The sequence below is a fragment of the Carcharodon carcharias genome, chromosome 13 (assembly GCF_017639515.1).
Source record: "Carcharodon carcharias isolate sCarCar2 chromosome 13, sCarCar2.pri, whole genome shotgun sequence".
Taxonomy (NCBI): Eukaryota; Metazoa; Chordata; class Chondrichthyes; order Lamniformes; family Lamnidae; genus Carcharodon; species Carcharodon carcharias.
In genome coordinates this window covers 11,776,027-11,796,531 of record NC_054479.1, presented here as the reverse complement: position 1 = coordinate 11,796,531, position 20,505 = coordinate 11,776,027, and the positions used below count along the sequence as shown (strand labels likewise).

The window sequence follows — 20,505 nt, the reverse complement described above, 5'->3', positions numbered from 1 at the left end:
ATTTTGAAATTGCTTTGAAAAATTCCTTCATTTTTCACATGCCCACCACACACAAACCAAGGCTGCAGCCGGATAACACATCTCAAAACACTGCCATCCTGCAACTGGCCCATGCTATATTTAATTAGGCTATGTCTTTAAGGTTACAAAGAGTAACTGCAATGGATAGGCTTGCATGGGGGACAAAAAGAAGCATCCTGGGAACTAAAGCTTCAAAGACAAATTTTGCCTCTAAAATAACAATCACATGAAAACCTCCAAGCTCTTCCCTTTGAGAGAAGCAACTTACAAACATACATATGAATTAGGAGCAGGAGTAGGCCACTCGGCCCCTCGAGCCTGCTCTGCCATTCAATAAGATCACGGTTGATCTGATTGTAACCTCAACCCCACATTCCTGCCTACCCCAATAACCTTTCACCCCTTTCTTAATCAAGAATCTATCTAACTCTGCCTTAAAATTATTCAAAGACTCTATTTTGAGGAAGAGTTCCAAAGACTCACGACCCTCAGAAGAAATTTCTCCTCATCTCGGTCTAAAATGAGCAGCCACTTATTTTTAAACAATGACCCCCTAGTCCTAGGTTCTCCCACAAGAGGAAACATCCTGTCCACATCAACCCTGTCAAGACCCTCCAGAATCTTAAAGATTTCAATCAAGTCGCCCCTTACTCTTCTAAACTACAGAGGATACAATCCTCACCTGTCCAACCTTTCCTCATAAGACAACCTGCCCATTCCTGGTATTAGTCTATTAAACCTTCTCTGAACTGCATCTAACACATTTATATCTTTCCTTAAAAAAGGAGACCAATACTGTATACACAGTACTCCAGATGTTGTCTCTCCAGAGTCCTGTACAACTGAAGCATAACCTCCCTCCTTTTGTTATCAATTCCCCTCACAATAAATGATAACAATCTATTAGCTTTCTTAACTGCTTGCTTTACCTTTTCAGATCCTTGTGTTTGACATTTTGGGCAAATGAGGGGAGATGGAGAATAAACTGTGGGCAGCAATGCAATTTTTATTGTTACGATCCTCAGTCAGACCCCAAGTTTTTGCTAAGATCTGGTTAGGATCTGGTTTTGTTTAAAGTAGATAAAGTTTGAGACTCAAAACACTTGCTTAGAGAATAACGCCACAGGAGTACAAGGATTTTGAGCAAACAAAAATAAACTTTTCTATCCTCCTGCTCCTTCGGGTACAATGCCCTAAGGGGGCACTGACGACCACTGAGTCCATTAGATTTGTCTATGATTATGCATGGCAAAGTACTGCAGTGATTTGCAGTTGCCTTCTGTAGTATGGCCGGCCAGGAGACTCTCCCGCTCTTAGTATTTGCCATCAGGAATAATAGAAGGATTTACAGGTTGATAATCAACCTGTTTGACCATGTTATGAACACACCTTCCATGGTCATCAAGTCCTGAAGCAGGGCTTGAACCCAGAGCTTCTGGCCCAGAAGGAGGGACACTACCACTGCACCACAAGATCGCCAAAACTTTACTAGACAAGGTTAAAAACATAGAACAATTTAGATTATCTATCTTATACGCTAACATTCACGGTTAACATGAGGTACATGTGAATTAACAGGCAAACTGTGGTTGAAAACCCCACACTGTACAATAAATAGTAAATGCGACCAAAACAGGTACCACGGATTTCTCAGGAACCCACCCAGATATCAGTAAACACTGAGTCAATCGATCTCATTGAAACTCTGTCCCTGTCATAAGGGGCTCCAAACTTTTTCGAAGATCAAGCCTCTGAATTCCCTCAAAGCCGCTCCAGCTCAGGCTGCCTCAATGAGTGCACACCTCCCAGGGTTTCAATCTGGTCTCCCGAGACTTCATTCCCCTGGATTTCCAAGTCTGCACTCCAGCAATTTCAGCTCTTTAGTAGCCAGCTAACTTCTTTGGGCTGGCACTGCCCCTGGATATCACTAACCTCTAAACTCCCCTGCTACACCAAGCTATAAATGGCTCCCAGGGCTTCTTCTGCCTTTCCAGCACAGAGCCAGTGACCTTCCACCGCCTTCTCAGCTCTCCTGGTCTTCTCCTGAGCCAACTGCACAGAACCAGCTAACAGCAACACTTTTGCTGTCTGGACCCTGCTGCAATAGCACCTTTTTGGTGTGGCCTTTTCCCCTGCTGCAGAACACTTACTTCCCCAGCAAACACACAGATAAATTGAAACCTGAGAACTTTCTCTACCCAGTTCCAAGACGACATGCCCTTCCAGGGCTCACTGAATGTTTTTAGATTAATTGTAGCTTTAACTGCCAAAACTAAACAACTCTCTGGGCTGCACTTCTTTGCAAGAAGTGTAGACACCTTCTCTCCAATTCTCCAGCTATGTAAGCCTAAGTAAGCTCTGTCGAAGGGTCATGAGGACTCGAAACGTCAACTCTTTTCTTCTCCGCCGATGCTGCCAGACCTGCTGAGTTTTTCCAGGTAATTCTGTTTTTGTTTTGGATTTCCAGCATCCGCAGTTTTTTTGTTTTTATTTAAGTAAGCCTACTTGTTGCTTTATGATCTTACCTTGCTCGCTATTAAGCTATTAAGTCAAAATAGCCCCAGTGTTTGAAATGTAATGGACTCCAAGCTGCTTCAGTTGCATTTTTCCCATTTTCTACCATTGAACTTTAATCTTCGCAGAATGAAAAATTACCTCTAAAACATTACAATGAACCACGAACTAGGTATTTATAACATTAGTCAAAATAGCAAAAAAAGTGTAAAACAGAGGTCTGTTTTGGAGTTATTTTGTTGCTTTTCAGCTCCAGTTTGCACATATCTGTCATTGGTCACCATGTCTGTCTGTCTGTTTCTCTCATTCAGTTATAAATAATTAATAACAATCTCCGCTAACAGTTTTTAATCATTAACATTTTTTAACCTCTAACATATAGTTAAAACAATTAGAGGATTTATTTCGGCTTCAAAATTTAACTACTTTCCTGAAAAATGAATAAATTACCATGAGGAAAGGTGCTCACTGTTTCTCTCGCTGAGCTTAACACACTTTCTGAAGTTTATAAAACAAAACAAAAGCTACAACAAGTGTGTCACCAGTTAACTGCTGCCTTCATACATACAGCTACACTATGTAAACCCTAACTCAATGAAGTTTTCCTTCAAATAATTTTGAAGAACGGGTGAGCAGACAGCTCGGCTGAAGAAAAATATCCTATCAGTTTGGCTGGCACAATCTAATGAAGTATTCTGGGAAATTGGATGCCATGCATGTGCTCAGACTGCACAATGTGGACTCGGCTAGCAAAAAAAAAATCACAATTTTAGGCAAAAATTTTAAATCCAGGCATAGAGATTGAGGCCAACAAGAAACAAAACATTAAAATATACTTTGAACAAAACATTAAAATATACAAGAAACAGCAAACCAATTGATAAACGTATACATACTATTGTGAAATCACCATTCTTTGAACTTTGAAACCATTTTGGACATTGAGGGAAAAGGACAATTTTTTTTCTGTAAGACATTTGGAATGAACAAGCAGGGGAGACGGCTAATAACGAAGCACTAGATTGTGGTGTGATGGTTACATGACAGAAGGATTTGTGAACAGTAACTGAATGCAGACAGAATTTTTTAAAATTAGATACAGTTTGCTGGCTGTGATTCTTAGGCAGTCCCTCGGGATAGAGGGTGACTTGCTACCACTTTGTTTCAACTGGGATTATCACTGCGCTCAACCACACTAAATTGTGCTTTCTCAACTGCCAAAATTAAAAATAGACGTCTTTTCTTTATGTTACATGTGACAAAATTTTCGATGAATCATTAATAACTGTATAAGAGAATAAATGAAAAACCCTATGGTCATTCACAATTCAAAAATAGTCAGATGGACAAGATCAGGATACAATGATTTGGAATAATTTCCAAAGGTAATACATTTCTTTAATAAATTTTGGTATATTTTACATTATCTACAAATAAATCAGTGCAGATATTGTATACTTAAAAAATATGCTTTCAGTAACTGGGGAAGCACTTAAGTGCTGAATACGATGTACTGGTATGCCAACCTTCAATCTAGTGTTTGCAGTCATTTTCATTATTTTATTAAAAGTCTAATTTTCTTTCATTTGGCACCAACAGAAGCAAGTCTCTGCAAAATGAGGCTCCTACTCTTCATTCTGAGTGCCTACCTAGTTCCTGTGCCTACACTTTGTGGAATTAAGCCTTTAGATGAACATTTCGGCGAGGAGGCAACTGGCAAACCACCAAGGCCTCGAACCAGTTTGGACAGCGAGGAGGGTGACATTGAAAGTGTCCAACCTCAATTCGATAAAGATGATACCTTAACGCAAGATCTCCTTCCAGAAGGAGACGAGGAAGAAGACTACCTAAATTTTGATAGTCTATTGGCAGAGGAGGATGACGATTACATTGATGAAATTGACGAGTTAGAAGTAGTACCAGAAGTGGACATGGAGCTTGAACCTGCAGATCCAGTGGCCAAAAGAGCCAGACTACTTAAGCTATTCCGCGGAAAAACCAGGATTCAACGCTTGAACACTGTCAACGCAAACTTTGCTTTTGGTCTTTATAGAAGCATCAGGAATGTTGTTGATCAATCTGATAACATTTTACTAGCTCCAGTTGGCATTTCAATAACCCTGGGCATGGTTTCTTTAGGTGCAGAACATGAAACCCATCAGCAGCTATTCCACACACTTGGTTTTGCGGATTTTGTAAACGCAAGTGTAAAATACGACATAATGACCGTTCATAACCTCTTCCGCAGGCTTACCCATCGCCTCTTTCGCCACAACTTTGGTTACACTCTCCGGACTGCTAATGCTCTGTTCATACGGCAGGACGCACAGATTCTGAACAACTTCACACAAAATATGAAAACTTATTACTTTGTCGAACCTCAGTCAGTCAACTTTTCTGACCCTATTTTGATCAGTAAAATAAATGACCGTATTTTGAGACTCACCAAAGGACTGATTAAGGAAACCTTAAAAACATTAGATCCACAAACTCTAATCATGATTCTAAACTGCTTGTACTTGAAAGGTAAAGTTATAAATTTATTTAGTGACAAATTCAGCTAGTACATTGTTTCTCAACCCAAAGCGCAACTACTTCGTCACCTCATTGTGCTTGATAGTATAATAGGTTTCATTCATCATATTACCATAACGACTAAACCCAATTTTTTCATTCATTAACAGACAATAACCTCATCAACTTTTTCTTTCTTAAAATTCAAGTCGTTGAGCCCAAATCACATGAGTTTAAGTCATAAATATGATGTACACCAATGTGTCCATTACAAATCCAATCAAGTCCTAACTTTACTTGAACAATTTTTTTAAAAATCCAGTATTGGTGGGTTGGGGGAAAGGAGTCATCAGCATCACTATTTTATTATCTGTGGTGTTAAATTATGGGACTCCTGAAAAAAATTACAGAAAATACCCTTAGTTAAAAGACATCAGCCATTTCAATTGCATAGTATCAATGTAATGAAGTTCCCTTTGTTACTCCAATGGTGGAAGTAACATGTAGTGGACAAAGGCATTGCATACAATTTACACACAGGTCAGTGGCTGGGAATTCTGCAGCAAGTAACTCATCTCCTGGCTCCCCAAAACCTGCCCACCATCTACAAAACACAAGCCAGGGGTGTGATGGAATACTCTCCAGTTGCCTGGATGAGTACAACTCCAACAACACTCAAGAAGCTGATCATCCAGGATAACACAGTACATTTGACTGACAGCCCATCTACCGCCTTAAACAAAATAGATGCAACGCAGCAACTTGCCAAGGCCCTTTCCAAACCAGAGACATTTACCAGCTAGAACAAGGACAGCAGGTGCACAGGAACTCCACCATGCAAGTTCCTCTCTAAGTTACACACCATCCTTCTAGAGTCATTACAGCATAGAAGGAGGCTGGTCTACCTGTACTGCTTTCTGTAGAGCAATCCAGTCAGTCCCATTCTCCTGTTCTATTCCCGTAGTGCCACATGAATTCATTTCCCTCCACAAGGACTGATGCGATTCAAGAAGGCAGCTCTCCACCACCTTCTTGAGGACAATTAGGGATGGGCATGTTCGGGAAAGGGAGTATTTTATGTTGAAAGTCCTCTCCCTGTACTTTACGCAGAGCTGACTAGACCCAATTTAATACATTGAATAAGACCAATCCAGCACATAGCACTTCTCTACACCGCCAATCACCCTTTGGCCAATAAAATGTACAAGTCAACTATTCTGAATGAAAAATATTCCCAGCAGTTTGTTAATTTACCTAGTGAAATGAGCACTTCAAATAGTCAGAGTAAAAAGCTGGCGGGGCTGAATGGCCTCCCTCAACACCTATGTCAGCCATATTTCACAGGCAAAACCTCTGAAATTGAGAAGCTGCAATCAGCAGATTGAATTCTATAACAGGATCATTTTAAACTCTTAAGTGTGCTACTTCAGATTATACTTTCTCAATTATTTAGCATTTAATTGCCCACAAAACTCTAATCATGTCCCTCAGGCATACTTTTAAAAATATTACTAGCAGAGAAAATACATTGAAAGCTTTATTCTGTATAATATTCAATTTGAGAGAGCTCACTTTTCTGTAAGCAATATGGAAAGTACAATGGAATTCTAAAATCAGGAATCCAAAGTTTAAAGGAAAATATGCTGTGTGACAATTTTTCCCTCTGGTTAAACAGGAACTTGGGAAACTAAATTTCCGATTGAAAAGACGTACAGAGGTTCGTTCTGGTTGAACGAGAAGAACACGGTGAGAGTGCCTATGATGCAAACAAAGGGAAACTTCCTGGCAGCTGCAGATCGCGAGCTGGAATGCGACATTCTGCAGCTGACGTATGTGGGAAACATCAGCATGCTGATCGTGGTACCCCGGAAATTCTCTGGCATGAGAACCATTGAAAAGCAGCTGATGTCTGAAGTGGTGGTGAAGTGGTTAAACAGCATGACTAACAGGTATATTTTGTGCACTCAAACACAGTGATACAGCAAACAGTTTAAAAGTCCAAGAGACTTCAGCAAAATAGTTTTAAAAAGCTGTGCACTGGCACACAAGACTGGATTAAAATTGGTATGGATTTAACGGTGATCTGCATCACATGCTCCTCCACAAAGACCTCCTTTTATTAAGTGATTTTAAGTGTCCAAATACTTGTAAAATTTCTACACAGATTTACAGAAACTCTAATGAATTAGAGCCAGTTCAATTACTTTCAGTGAATTAAATATAGCAGGAAGAATGAAGATGTCCTACATCACAAGCTATCCATTCTGTGAAACACTGAGTGGGGTCAAAACTATGGGCCACATGCCGCCCATAGATCCTGGAAATATTGCCCACAGGGCCCAAGCATCCTGGGCAATGTGCCCTCTTTTATTTTACTTGGGAGTGCAAGGACGTGTGTAAATGCAGGATTACTTTACTTTTTTTGTGTGGCTGACTTGTTGCGCAAAGGAACTTTTGGGTTGTCGTTCTTAGGAAGAACTTTAATCCTGGGGAATCTTACGCTGGTGCCCGCTAAGTTGCCCTTGTATTTCCTACTCATTGTCTTGTACTGCTTGGACATCAAGGGCTGTTCTTAAGCAATTTATACATTTTGAAGAGATGCAGAGGAGATTTACCAGAATGGTACCAGGTTTGAGGGACTCACAGTGAAACGAGGAGGCTGGAGAGGCTGGGATTGTTTTCCATGGAGCGGTGCAGGTTTCGGGAAGGTTTAACAGAACTGTTCAATCAATTAGGGGTTTGATAGAGTTAATAGGGAGAAATTGTTTCCATTGGCAGGAGGGCCAGTCACCAGAGGAGACAGATTTAAGATAATTGATAATGGTCCATTTGGGGAAAAAATGCTTATGCAACCATTTGTTGTGACCTGGAATGCACTGCCTAACGGGGTCATGGTAGGGGATCCAATGATAACTTTTTATAGGAAATTGGACAAATACGTAAAAACAAAATAAATTGCAGGGCTATGGGAATAAACCAGTGGAATGAGATTAATGGGGCAGCGCTGTCAAACAGCCAGCACGGGCATGATGAGCAGAATGGCCTCCTTCTGTACCATTCTATGATTCTATATCCTTAGGAAACAGAGGCTTTATTCATTGAAGAAATGTAGCTTTAACGGTGACACGATTGATGTTTTTACGAGGATGAAGGGAACAGATTCTGTTCTGATATTGTTTGTGATGAATAAGAATGAAAGGATTAGGGAGCATCGGCTTAAAATTTGAAAACAGAGTTAAGTTAGATGCCAAGAATAGTTCTTAACAGAGTCGGTGACCTCTGGAATAGATTACCAAATGTACATTACAAATGGTTTTATTGCACTTCTTTAAACAAAGGTGTTAGACAAGTTGCCAAGAGTCACAGGCAGCTCAAGTTATAAAATTTAGCCGATGGAAAGCTGTAACTATGCATATTAGCTTTTGCAGTCTCCTGGAACTTATGTCCAATTGCCTTCATGGGGCACATTCTAAATGGTCTTGAAGAATTAATGGCACATGGAAGCTGTGCCATATCTGATGTAGCAGATTTTTGCATGTTTCTTTTCCAGGTACCGATATGACATTCATTCTGCACTGCAGGATTCTTACGTACACCCACAAAGAAAAGCTTCCTGCAATACCCAACGTGAATCACAAATTTTGAGGGGTGCTTAGCCATACTAAGAGATAGAAGGGAATCTGCTCCCCAGATTCAATCTGGTGAAACACTATGACCTGGTGCCACACTTGAAGACTTTGGGATTGACATTACCTTTCCAAGCAGAAGCAGACTGTGGCCAGACCAGAGTGGGATTTAAAAAGAAAGGGGCATGAGGGTTTGCAAGGCACAGCCTCACAGGTATAACTTGGCACTTGCTGACAATCTCATTCAGAGGAATTACAGGATGCTGGTGTGAGAAAGAGAAAGGAAGAATGCCACTTGAGGACCATGGCCCCTCTTGATTCAGAAGAAGAGTCATACAGACTCAAAATGTTAATTGTTTCTCTCTCCACAGATGCTGCCAGGTCTGCTGAGTGTTTCCAGCATTTTCTATTTTTATTTCAGATTTCCAGCATCTGCAGTGTTTTGCTTCTATTGTTATGTAAAAGGACTGGAGTCTTTAGAAATCACCTGCACAATTGCTGAATCAGGTCTTTATTTCCTTCTAAGGTGCCTTTTGAATTAACATTTTAACAATTAAGGTACAATAACTATCAGAGGAAAGAAACTTTCTGTACAAACTATGGGGAGAATTTTCTCCCCGTTTGGGGGAGGTGGGCACTGAGCATGCAGCCAATCACTGCGCCATTTTGCATGGGCGGGCCAATTAAGGCCCACCCAGCGTGACGCACACCTGGAAGTGCTGAGCGCTCCCTGTGCGGGCGGGGGGGAGTAGGCTGAGTCGGGGCCTCCCTGAGGTGCAGAGCTGCCTCGGGGAGATTAGCTTCATTATCAATAATTTAAATAAAGAAAAAGAAATATAAAACATGTCCCCTCAGTGTCATAAGCTGGGACATGTCAATGAACTTTAATGAAAACTTTCATTCAATTTATAAACACTTCATGAAACCTCAACCCACCTGTAGATGAGGTTTCATGATAAATGCGAAGGCCATCTGAACTCTTCGCCTGCCCGCCAACCTTTATGGTTGGACGGGCAGCTCCATTAAGTATTTTAATTGATATTGAAATGGCCTTGATAGGCCTTTGACAGTTCAGCGGCCATGCAGTTTACTCCAGTGCGTGCCCACTGACCTGAAAATCGGAATGTCGCGCAGTGGCGTGGGGACACACACCCGATGTCACCGCGTGTCATTTTGCGCGACCCAAAGATTCTGGCCTATGTGGTATTTCCAATTTTATTTCAAATTAATTTTGAACATAAATTCTGTTTTTTTTTAAAAAGAACAAGAAGAGTGGTGCTCCCCAGATTCAATCTGGTGAAGCACTATGACCTGGTGCCATACTTGAAGACTTTGGGATTGACATTACCTTTCCAAACAGAAGCAGACTTTACTGGAATATCAACTAAGGAGAATCTGGGCATTAACCTGGTAAGAATTCCCTTGTGCACATACACCACAAACACAAATATGTAGACTAAATGAAATGGGCACAAAACAGCAGTAAGCTACAGGACAGGACTATAGGAGGAATCAAGTCACAACATTTTTCAGATTAGGCTAATTTCACACTCAGCTGGGAAGGGGAGTTTCATTATGGTGCTAGGAAGAGATTAGTCTGGCTAGAAGTGATTTTGTTAGGGCCAACACCAGCTCCCTTTGGGCAGGAATGAGCCATGCAGATGAAGAAAAATGTTTGCTTTGTGTCATTTGTAGTTTTAGTACAGTTTATGTTCTTAGCTGAAAGACAGCTAAGTTTTAAATAGGTAAAGTGATTTACAGATCTTTGAAGATTCTTGACTTGAAAGTCACCAGCCTCTGCCGACAACCACAGGCTCTGGGACCAACCACATGACCCCAAAATCTACAGTTGGAAGGGCTGAAGTATCTTTTTGCCATCAATTATTTAGACTTTCAACTGAAGTCAGGCAATATTGAAATGGGCAAAATTACATCTAGTTCTGTATTTCACAGCGCTAAACGCCAGAAACTAAAACCATTCCAACAAAGCCCTTGTTTTTTTTCTCCTTCCGATTAGTGAAACCAACTAGCCCAAACCTCTCCACCCCTCACTCCTTCTTCAAGATACACCTTAAACCTACCTCATCTGTCCCAACAGCTTTTTGTGTGGTTCATGTCAAACTTTGTTTAATTAAACTCATGAAGCGCTTTGGAATGTTTTACTACATTACTTAAGATTACATTGAATACATAGCAGATAAACAGGCCATTCAGCCCAATTAGTCTACGTTGAGATAAAAGCAAAAAACTGCGGATGCTGGAAATCCAAAACAAAAATAAAAATACCTGGAAAAACTCAGCAGGTCTGGCAGCATCTGCGGAGAGGAACACAGTTAACGTTTCGAGTCCAGATGACTTCAACAGAACTAAGTAAAAAATAGAAAAGAGGTGAAATATAAACTTTTTTTTTGGGGGGGGGGGGGGGTCTAGAGCTAGATAGAGGGCCAGTGATAGGTGGAGATAGCCAAAAGGTGTCACAAACAAAAGGACAAAGAGGTGTTGAAGGTGGTGATATTATCTAAGGAATGTGCCAATTAAGGGTAGAAAGCAGGACAAACAAGGTACAGATAGCCCTAGTGGGGGTGGGGTGGGGTGAAGGGAAGGGATCGAAACAGCCTAAAAGGTAGGAGATAAAACAATGGATGGAAATACATTTAAAAATAATGGAAATAGGTGGGAAAAGAAAAATCTATATAAATTATTGGAGAAAAAAGGGGGGGGGATCGGAAAGGGGGTGGAGATGGAGGAGAGAGTTCATGATCTAAAATTGGTGAACTCAATATTCAGTCCGGAAGGCTGTAAAGTGCCTAGTCGGAAGATGAGGTGCTGTTCCTCCAGTTTGCGTTGAGCTTCACTGGAACAATGCAGCAGGCCAAGGACAGACATGTAGGCATGAGAGCAGGGTGGAGTGTTGAAAAGGCAAGCGACAGGGAGGTCTGGGTCATGCTTGCAGACAGAACAAAGGTGTTCCGCAAAACTGTCACCCAGTCTGCATTTGGTCTCTCCAATGTAGAGGAAACTGCATTGGGAGCAACGAATGCAGTAGACTAAATTGAGGGAAATGCAAGTGAAATGCTGCTTCACTTGAAAGGAGTGTTTGGGCCCTTGGACGGTGAGGAGAGGGAAGTAAAGGGGCAGGTGTTGTACCTTCTGCGGTTGCATGGGAAGGTGCTGTGGGAGGGGGTTGAGGTGTAGGGGGGGTGATGGAGGAGTGGACCAGGGTGTCCCGGAGGGAACAATCCCTGCAGAATGCCACTGGGGGGTGTGAAGGGAAGATGTATTTGGTGGTGGCATCATGCTGGAGTTGGCGGAAATGGCGGAGGATGATCCTTTGAATGCGGAGGTTGGTGGGGTGATAAATGAGGACAAGGGGGACCCTATCATGGTTCTGGGAGGGACAGGAAGGTGTGAGGGCAGACGCGCAGGAGATGGGCCGGACACGGTTGAGGGCCCTGTCAGCCACCGTGGGTGGAAAACCTCAGTTAAGGAAGGAAGAAAGACATGTCAGAGGAACTGTTTTTGAAAGTGGCATCATCAGAACAGATGCGACGGAGACGAAGGAACTGAGAGAATGGGATGGAGTCCTTACAGGAAGCGGGGTATGAGGAGCTGTAGTCAAGATAGCTGTGGGGGTCGGTAGGCTTGTAATGAATATTGGTGGAGTCTATCACCAGAAATTGAGACAGAGAGGTCAAGGAAGGGAAGGGAAGTGTCAGAGATGGACCATGTGAAAATAATGGAGGGGTGGAAATTGGAAGCAAAATTAATAAATTTTTCCAGGTCTAGACGAGAGCATGAAGCAGCACCGAAGCAATTATCGATGTACTGGAGAAAGAGTTGTGGGAGGGGGCCGGAGTAGGACTGGAACAAGGAATGTTCCACATACCCCATAAAGAGACAGGCATAACTGGGGCCCATGCGGGTACCCATAGCCACAACTTTTATTTGGAGGAAGTGAGAGGAGTTTAAGGAGAAGTTGTTCAGTGTGAGAACAAGTTCAGCCAGACGGAGGAGAGTAAAGGTAGATGGGGATTGTTCGGGCCTCTGTTCGAGGAAGAAGCGGAGAGCCATCAGACCATCCCGGTGGGGGATGGAGGTGTAGAGGGATTGGACGTCCATGGTGAAGAGGAGGCGGTTGGGGCCAAGGGACTGGAAATTGTTGATATGATGTAGGGTGTCAGAGGAATCACGGATGTAGGTGGGAAGGGACTGGACAAGGGGAGAGAGAATGGAGTCAAGATAGCAAGAAATGAGTTCCGTGGGGCAGGAACAGGCTGACACGATCGGTCTGCCGGGACAGTCCTGTTTGTGGATTTTGGGGAGGCTGGTGTTTACACTCCACAAGTCTCCCCCATTCCATCCAAATCATCAGCATACCTTTCCTATTGCCTTTTCTCTCATGTATTCATGTAGTTTCCTTTTGAAAGCATCTAAGTTATTTGCCTCAACCACTTCCTGTGAGAATGAGTTCCACGTTCTAACCATTCTAAATAAAGAAATTTCTTGTTTTCCTTTTGGATTTATTGGTAACTATCTTGTATTTATGGTCCCCAGTTTTGGATTCTCCCACAAAGTGGAACATTCTCTCCATATCTAAATCTGTCCAAAAAATTCATAAAATGCGCTACATAAATGCAAGTTTTTCTTGTCGCCACATGAAACCAAAAGATCTATGTTCAGAGTCACTAGGCTACATAAGCAAAATATGCCTTTCACTCATTTAATTGCCCTGGTTTTCTTTCTGTATCATTGTCCAACTAGAAAATACATCTACTAGTTTAGAATTTTCTCCAGTTTAGAAGAGCATTTCTCCACCAACTAAAAATGCAATTATTCGAGTAGAAAATTCACATCAATTCTACCAATGCAACTTTTCACTTGGTAGAAAGGCGAAGCATTTAAATTATGCTTTCTCATTCCAAATACAACAGAAGATTTAAACAAGGTAACAAGATTTAGCAAGGTAATTAAAATCAGGCAATAAATGAAATTGTTAGAACCTTAAACAGGTAGGTAGGTCAATGTCACGGGATTACATGCATCACAGATATCTGAAATTTTAAAATATGTATCCAATTCTTTTGAAAGATATGGGGCAAATAATGGATTAAATGCTTTCAACAATGATAACAAAGTGTATGTATTTTCATCTGAGGAAACCATTCTATTCCTTCGGAGGATGATGAATGTGTGAATCAGAAAACAAATTGATACGTAGCCAGCTCTGATCATCCAGATGGTCTTGCAATATGACGGCAAACATTGCTTTTGTCTATCAGTTAAATATTTTCCCCCCTCAATATGGCAACATCCTTATTCAGTACATTTATATCATTTGCAAAATTTGCCATTTAATGCAATAAAACAAAAAGAAAAAGAGAGAAGAGGCTAGAACAGAGAGAGATGCTGACAGAGTGCAGCCTGCCTGGGTTTTGAATACAAGTTTGTCCTGATCAGAGTTTAGGTAACTAACCAACCTACAGAATAAAGTGATCGCTTATGTTTCAATTCTTTCAGTTCAAACACCAAGGATCAATAACAGTGAATGAAGAAGGGACAACGGCAGCATCCGTGACAACAGTTGGCTTTATGCCCCTTTCCTCGCAGAATGAATTTTCTGTCAACAGACCCTTTTTATTTCTCATATATGAGCACCGTACAGAATGTCTGCTGTACATGGGACGAGTGACAAACCCCCAGAATAATTAATGACCAATGGAAGAAAATTATATAACTGCCAATAAATAACCTAAGTTTTTCAGAAAAAATTATTTTAAAATAAAAATTTGTATCACAATGTATGAGAATGTAACAACTGTAAGCAAATGAGTTTCGCTTCACAGGAGAAGCTGTCGAACCAAATTAAAAAGAAACCTATCCTGCCCATCAACCTTTTCCTCGCAATTTCACCTGATCTGTTCAACTATTATACAGATTGCTTGAATTCAGCAGCTTGAACTATCACCTCAGCCTAACATTTTTTAGATTTAACCCCCAACACTATGGTTCCAGTGCAAACCCTGAGTCAACAAACCCATGAGGGAGCACTGGATTATTGGCTGTGTCGTCCTTTGAATAGGGAAATTCTTCTAGCGGTTTGGGTAGATGCATAAGATCCCATAACGCTACTTTAAACCTGGATTCTCCAGATATCCTTCCTAACATTTCTCTCCCAGTCAACACAACCAAAAACAGAACAGCATATTAACCACAGAATTATTATTTGCAAAATGGCTGCTACATTGGCCTCCATAAATGCAGCTTGAATCCAAAGTCAACCCAACACCTGCAAGGGGGAGTCTCACGCGGTTTCACTTTGAAGTCAGTTTAGGCTTTAACAGCAGATTTAAACTACACATGTTTTAGGGTCAGTGCAGTTTAATCTGCTTTGCACGGAAGCCAAACTTGAAGTGTAAATGCACCATTTTAAAGAGATGTGAATTCTGGTTCATCCAAGTCTTTTTAATGTTGGAAGCCTTCCTCACTAAACAGATTTACAAAACCAGAATCATGATTAGAAGCTGTTTGCAAACCACCTTATGCTGTGGCTACACCAGGTTAACAACTGGCAAAATTGAACAAAGAAACAATAACTCGTGTTATTTATTTGTATTGCAAAATTAAACATTTACTTTCTACGTAAAATCTAACCCATCAACTCTGCAAGTACCTAAACGGTCCAGACAGAATTCACGGAATAGAGAAATATTACTGCAACTGTTCTGTAGAAAGCATTCTGTTTTTAAAATTGGGAATTGAATCATTATCTGAAAAGGAAAAATGGCAGGGCCTACAGAGAAAAGGCAGTGGCATGAGGCGAACTGCTCCTTCAGAGAGCCCGTACAGATACCGCAGGTCTCCTTCTGTGCTGTAACCATTCTATAATTTTAAAAACCATGAAAAACACATTCTCCAATAGCATACAACATTCATTGCAGTTAGTGTTCACCCTAATGCAAAAGCAAACCATGCTGACAGATACAGGTTTATCTGTGCTGCATTTACTGCTGCTCTGAGGTATTTATGATCAGGTCACACTGCATAAACCAGTAGTGGTGCTGAGACAGTGCTCTGGTCAGATATCTCAAATCCAAACTCTGAAGATAATTTCCTGTTTTAACAGCAATTCTGTTATCCCAATAACTACGATACCGCTTTCCTGTGAAAATTTGTGCTGGTCTTTGTTTTTCAATTACTCAAATCTAACACCATGAGGAATTTTTATTCTGGATTTAGTCACGTAATTATTTAATGTACTCTAATTTATGTAGTAATTAAAAACTAATATACCTTTCGTGTATTGAGTCTAAACCTAGTCCCCATTTACGGGTATGCAGTTTCTATCAAGTACATGCCTCCTACAAATTAATACTGCACAGTTCTGGGTGAAGGCTTTCAAAAACAAAGGTACTTACCACTGCAATGACTGGAATAAGAACTCCCAAATTACCCGCACTACTTGAAGCCTGAAACAAAGGAATAAATGTATTATTCAAGAATACCTCTTTGTTCTTAACACATGTTATCACTAATATCTCATTTTTGCTTCAATGTGAAACGAATTTATCATAGGTACATGTTACCATAAGCATACTGCCTAGGATTTGTTGAAGCTCCATTAATCTCAGGAAAAAAAAAGTTGAAACCTCAAAAACCATTAGCCTCTGTAACAATCAACTTTGAACACCTCCATGCATTTTGAACATGCATATATAATTCTCACCAAGTTTATAAATAAACCAAAGAAAATAATGCTTTCAATTGTGATTAATTTAAGCAACCTGTAAAATATGCAACGGTTCGCCATTTTAAAAAGTTAACAAGTGACAAAATGGTCAGTTTCAGAACATAGCTTTGATTTGAAGATGATGTTCAAAGGCTTAGCAACAGCAATTTGTTTACAGAATCAGTTTATAATAAACTTGAACTTTGCAGATACGTAATTAATTGAATTTTAATTAAGATTTGGTGGTGACCTAAATGTAATAAACAATTGTACTAGTAGCATTGTTAGAGGTTGTGAATTAAGCGTAGACATTCAGACTATGTAGAGAAAATGGTTAAAGTTGGGTCATCTACAGTTATTGCATTAAAGCTTTAACACAACTCAACGATGATTTTCACAGCATTTCCTTGAGCCTAGCCATAACATCTGCCATTTAATCCCTACATTACTTAATCCCATGAAAGGCCATTTTAAAGTCAGTTTGAATGCTCAATATACTGAGCTGTGCAGTACTCTGAAGCAATATCTCAATGTCATATGGGTTTCAGGATGCCTGAAACGATACAATCACGATGCCACGAAGTTATTTTCAATTATTATGCTTGAGCTATACAAGGTGAATGATAGCACCCTAATAGATTGCTTCATACAATAGATAGCTTCGTACCGCAGTTTACTATGTCAATTGCATTCAGAGTGCTTTTACATTGTACTGACAACATCAGTTGTTAGGGAAACTCTTGCACTGTAGGCTGATTAACAGAAGCAATTGTTAAGTAACCAAGGTAATTTTGCACTTTAGTGAGGTGTGAGAAAACAGCTGAGCAAACAGATGCTTGAAAACGTGAATTTGTCCGAAAGAAAACAGAGCTCTTAAATTAGTATAACTGGTCCTCTTGTAATTGACATTTATGGGAATGGCTAGGTAGCCAGCATGCGTGGTTGTCTGTAATAACTATGTCTCAGTACCTGGACCACTAAAGGAATGATTTCATGTTGGAAAAAGGCTGTGCATGAGGCAAAAGCAGAGATGATGGGAGTCCATCCAAGAAGGCTTTTTTTGGAAGCGTGACAACTGTAGTAGAGATTTTAAGTAACATGGAGAGGTCCTATTATTGAGATGCCAGCCTTGGCTCAGTGGTAGCATCTAGCCTAGAGTCAGAAGGTTGAGAGTTCAGATCCCATGCCGCACACATGATCCAGGCTGACACGTCAGTGCAGTACCGATAGAGATGCTGCCTTTCATACTTGCCCTCTCAAGTGACATTATTAAAAGAATGTGGGGGTGTTCTCCTAGTGCCCTGACCAATATCTATTGCTCAACCAACCTCACTAAAAACAGATTATCTGTTCATATATCAAACTGCTGTATGTGGGAACCATTTGTACACAAATTGGCTGCAGTGTTTCCCTATAATGTGAGAGTAACTATTTTCCAATAAGTACTTCACTGGTTGCGAAGCACTCTGGCATGTCCCAAGATTGTGAAAGGACAAGTTCTTCCTTTTCTTCCTTATGACTAATGTGAAAGATGCTCCCAGCATTGAAATAATTCTTCAGCTCACAAAGAAAGTGCCTTTATTTATGAAGTGCTTCATCATTTCTCACAAGATTTTTTAATATTCTTCTACGGGATGAAAGCGCCACTGGCAAGGCCAGCATTTATTGCCCATCCTTAATTTTTTTTTCATTGATTCATTCATGAGATGTGGGCATCACCGGCTAGGCCAGCATTGCACAAATTGGCTGCCGTGTTTCCTACATTACAATAGTGACTACACTTCTAAAATATTTAATTTGGCGTAAAGTCATTCACCCTCTGCACCTCAGTAAAGGTAATCCAAACAGGGGATCAATGGACTTTGCACTATTTCATTTTACTTGTTTTGCCCCAGGTAAAGCTGTCTTGTTTTTGAAACGCAAGTCCAGAAAATAATGCTTGCTTTCTTCTGTGCCAAGTGCTGAGTAAATTAGCTGATTATGAGCATGGAATGCTGCCCTTTTGCTCGCAGTTAGCTTTAAAAACTAATGTTTCAGCATCCACAGCCCAAACTGAAGGCAGCTCTTCCAATCAGAGAACCACAGCAATACATGATGGACTAACAGTTGCTCTCCAAACATCTGGCTTGCACATGCAAATGAGTCTTTAAAAAAATATTCTTCCATTAATTGCACTGATTTTACTATCCAAAGGAATCCAGGCATTTCCCCTAAGTATTATATTTGTCTACTTTTGGCAGTCACCTACATATCAAAGTTGACTGCTTTTCAGATCATTCAGTATGAATCAGTTCTCAGAACATCTTTAACATTTACTCCCTCCACCACCGGCGCAGAGTAGTAGCACCATCTACAAGACACATTGCAGGAACTCACCAAGACTCCCTAGGCAACACCTTCCAAACCCATGACCACTACCATCTAGAAGGACAAGGACAGCAGACAGATGGGAACACCACCACCTGGAAGTTCCTGCCCTGACTTGGAAATATATTGCTGTTCCTTCACTGTCACTGCTGGGTCAAAATCCTGGAGTTCACTCCCTAACAGCACTGTCGGCGTACCGAAACCACATGGATTGCATTGGTTCAAGGCGGCAGCTCACCACCACCTTCTCAAGGGCAATTAGGGATGGACAATAAATGCTGACCTAGCCAGCGACGCCCATGAATGAATTTTAAAAAAGCCCAACTGGTTCAAAAATGCCCATTTGAAAGAAAGAGACTAAGAGCTTGTGTTAATCTCGTGCATTATTAGGACATCAGGAAATTTCAATGCTGTCGAGGGAGCCTTAGTGAATTGTGCACAGCATCTTGTAGATGGTGCACACTGCTACCAATGTGGTGAAGGGAGTAAATGTTTAAAGATGTTTTGAGAACTGATTCATAATGAATGATCTGAAAAGCAGTCAACTTTGATATGTAGGTGACTGCCAAAAATAGACAAGTACAACACTTAGGGGAAATGCCTGGATTCCTTTGGATAGTAAAATCAGTGCAAATAGTGGCAGAATATTTTTTTAAAGACTCATTTGCATTTGCTTAGGAAGGACAAAGTCACGCACGCCAGATGTTTGGAGAGCAGCTGTTAGCCCAACATGTATTGCTGTGGTTCTCTGATTGAAAAAGCTGCCTTCAGTTTGGGCTGTGGATGCTGAAACATTAGTTTTTAAAGCTAACTGCAAGCAAAAGGGCAGCATTCCATGCTCATAATCAGCTAATTTACTCAGCACTTGGCACAGAAGAAAGCAAGCATTATTTTCTGGACTTGCATTTCAAAAACAAGACAGCTTTACCTGGGGCAAAACAAGTAAAATGAAATAGTGCAAAGTCCATTGATTCCATTTGGATTACCTTTACTGAGGAAGGTGAATGATTCCCTTCATTAAAAATACATGTAGATAAATACCCACTTCTGTCCTTATAATTTCTAGAACTTAAATGTAACACTTCAAAAGGGAGGGAAAAGATTTTCAAATATCTTGAGGAAGTGGTAAACCCCAAAACATTAACCTGTAACCTTTACCATTTTAGATGCTGACAGTCCAACTATGTATTCCCAGTATTTGTTTTCATTTCAGATTTTTAACATTGCAATTGTTCTTATAACTCAGCTTTCCAATTCTTACCACTTTGAGTAAAAACAATAACAAATTCTTGTGAAATCGGGAAAAAATAGTTGCAAACTTAAAAAAAAAATCAACCCACCAGTGCTTTGATGCTAATTATTAACCTAGAAGCTTAAACTTTGAACAAATTCAGTTATTTCTTTCACTGTTTAAAGAGAGTGGGTCTGTTAATATTTACTTTTGTGACATAAGCAACATAGCTTGCAGTCAACTTAATATGACAAACTTGGGCTATGTCACATTCCAACTGTTTGTTAATACAGTGAGTAGATGTAACGGCAGCCATGATTACCACTGAACTGCAGTAACAGGACTATATGTAACAGGATTCTCTTCACAACCCTGAGTCTCTCAAGTATTTCTGTGATGGAACTTGATCCTGGATTTTCACTGTGTATTCGTCATTCACAAAGGTTAATCAAGTGTCAGTTTAACTCAGTTGCTAGCTTTGTGAGTCATATGAATTTGAGTTTAAA

The 20,505-nt window shown here is 40.5% G+C and overlaps 2 protein-coding genes across 2 annotated transcripts in view; one reads left to right on the top strand and one right to left on the bottom strand.

Moving 5' to 3' along the window:
• pi4kab (phosphatidylinositol 4-kinase, catalytic, alpha b) overlaps positions 1-20,505 on the bottom strand; it is a 153,415-nt gene that overhangs the window by 87,616 nt on the left and 45,294 nt on the right. The window contains exon 19 of the mRNA XM_041202508.1: positions 16,091-16,141. Coding sequence (XP_041058442.1) covers positions 16,091-16,141 — 51 coding nt within the window. The remainder of the gene's footprint in view (positions 1-16,090; positions 16,142-20,505) is intronic.
• Positions 995-14,384, top strand: serpind1 (serpin peptidase inhibitor, clade D (heparin cofactor), member 1). The gene is made up of 5 exons (XM_041203495.1): positions 995-1,085; positions 4,135-5,061; positions 6,725-6,998; positions 9,938-10,085; positions 14,193-14,384. Exons 1-5 carry the CDS (start codon positions 995-997, stop codon positions 14,382-14,384), a joined length of 1,632 nt encoding a protein of 543 aa, XP_041059429.1.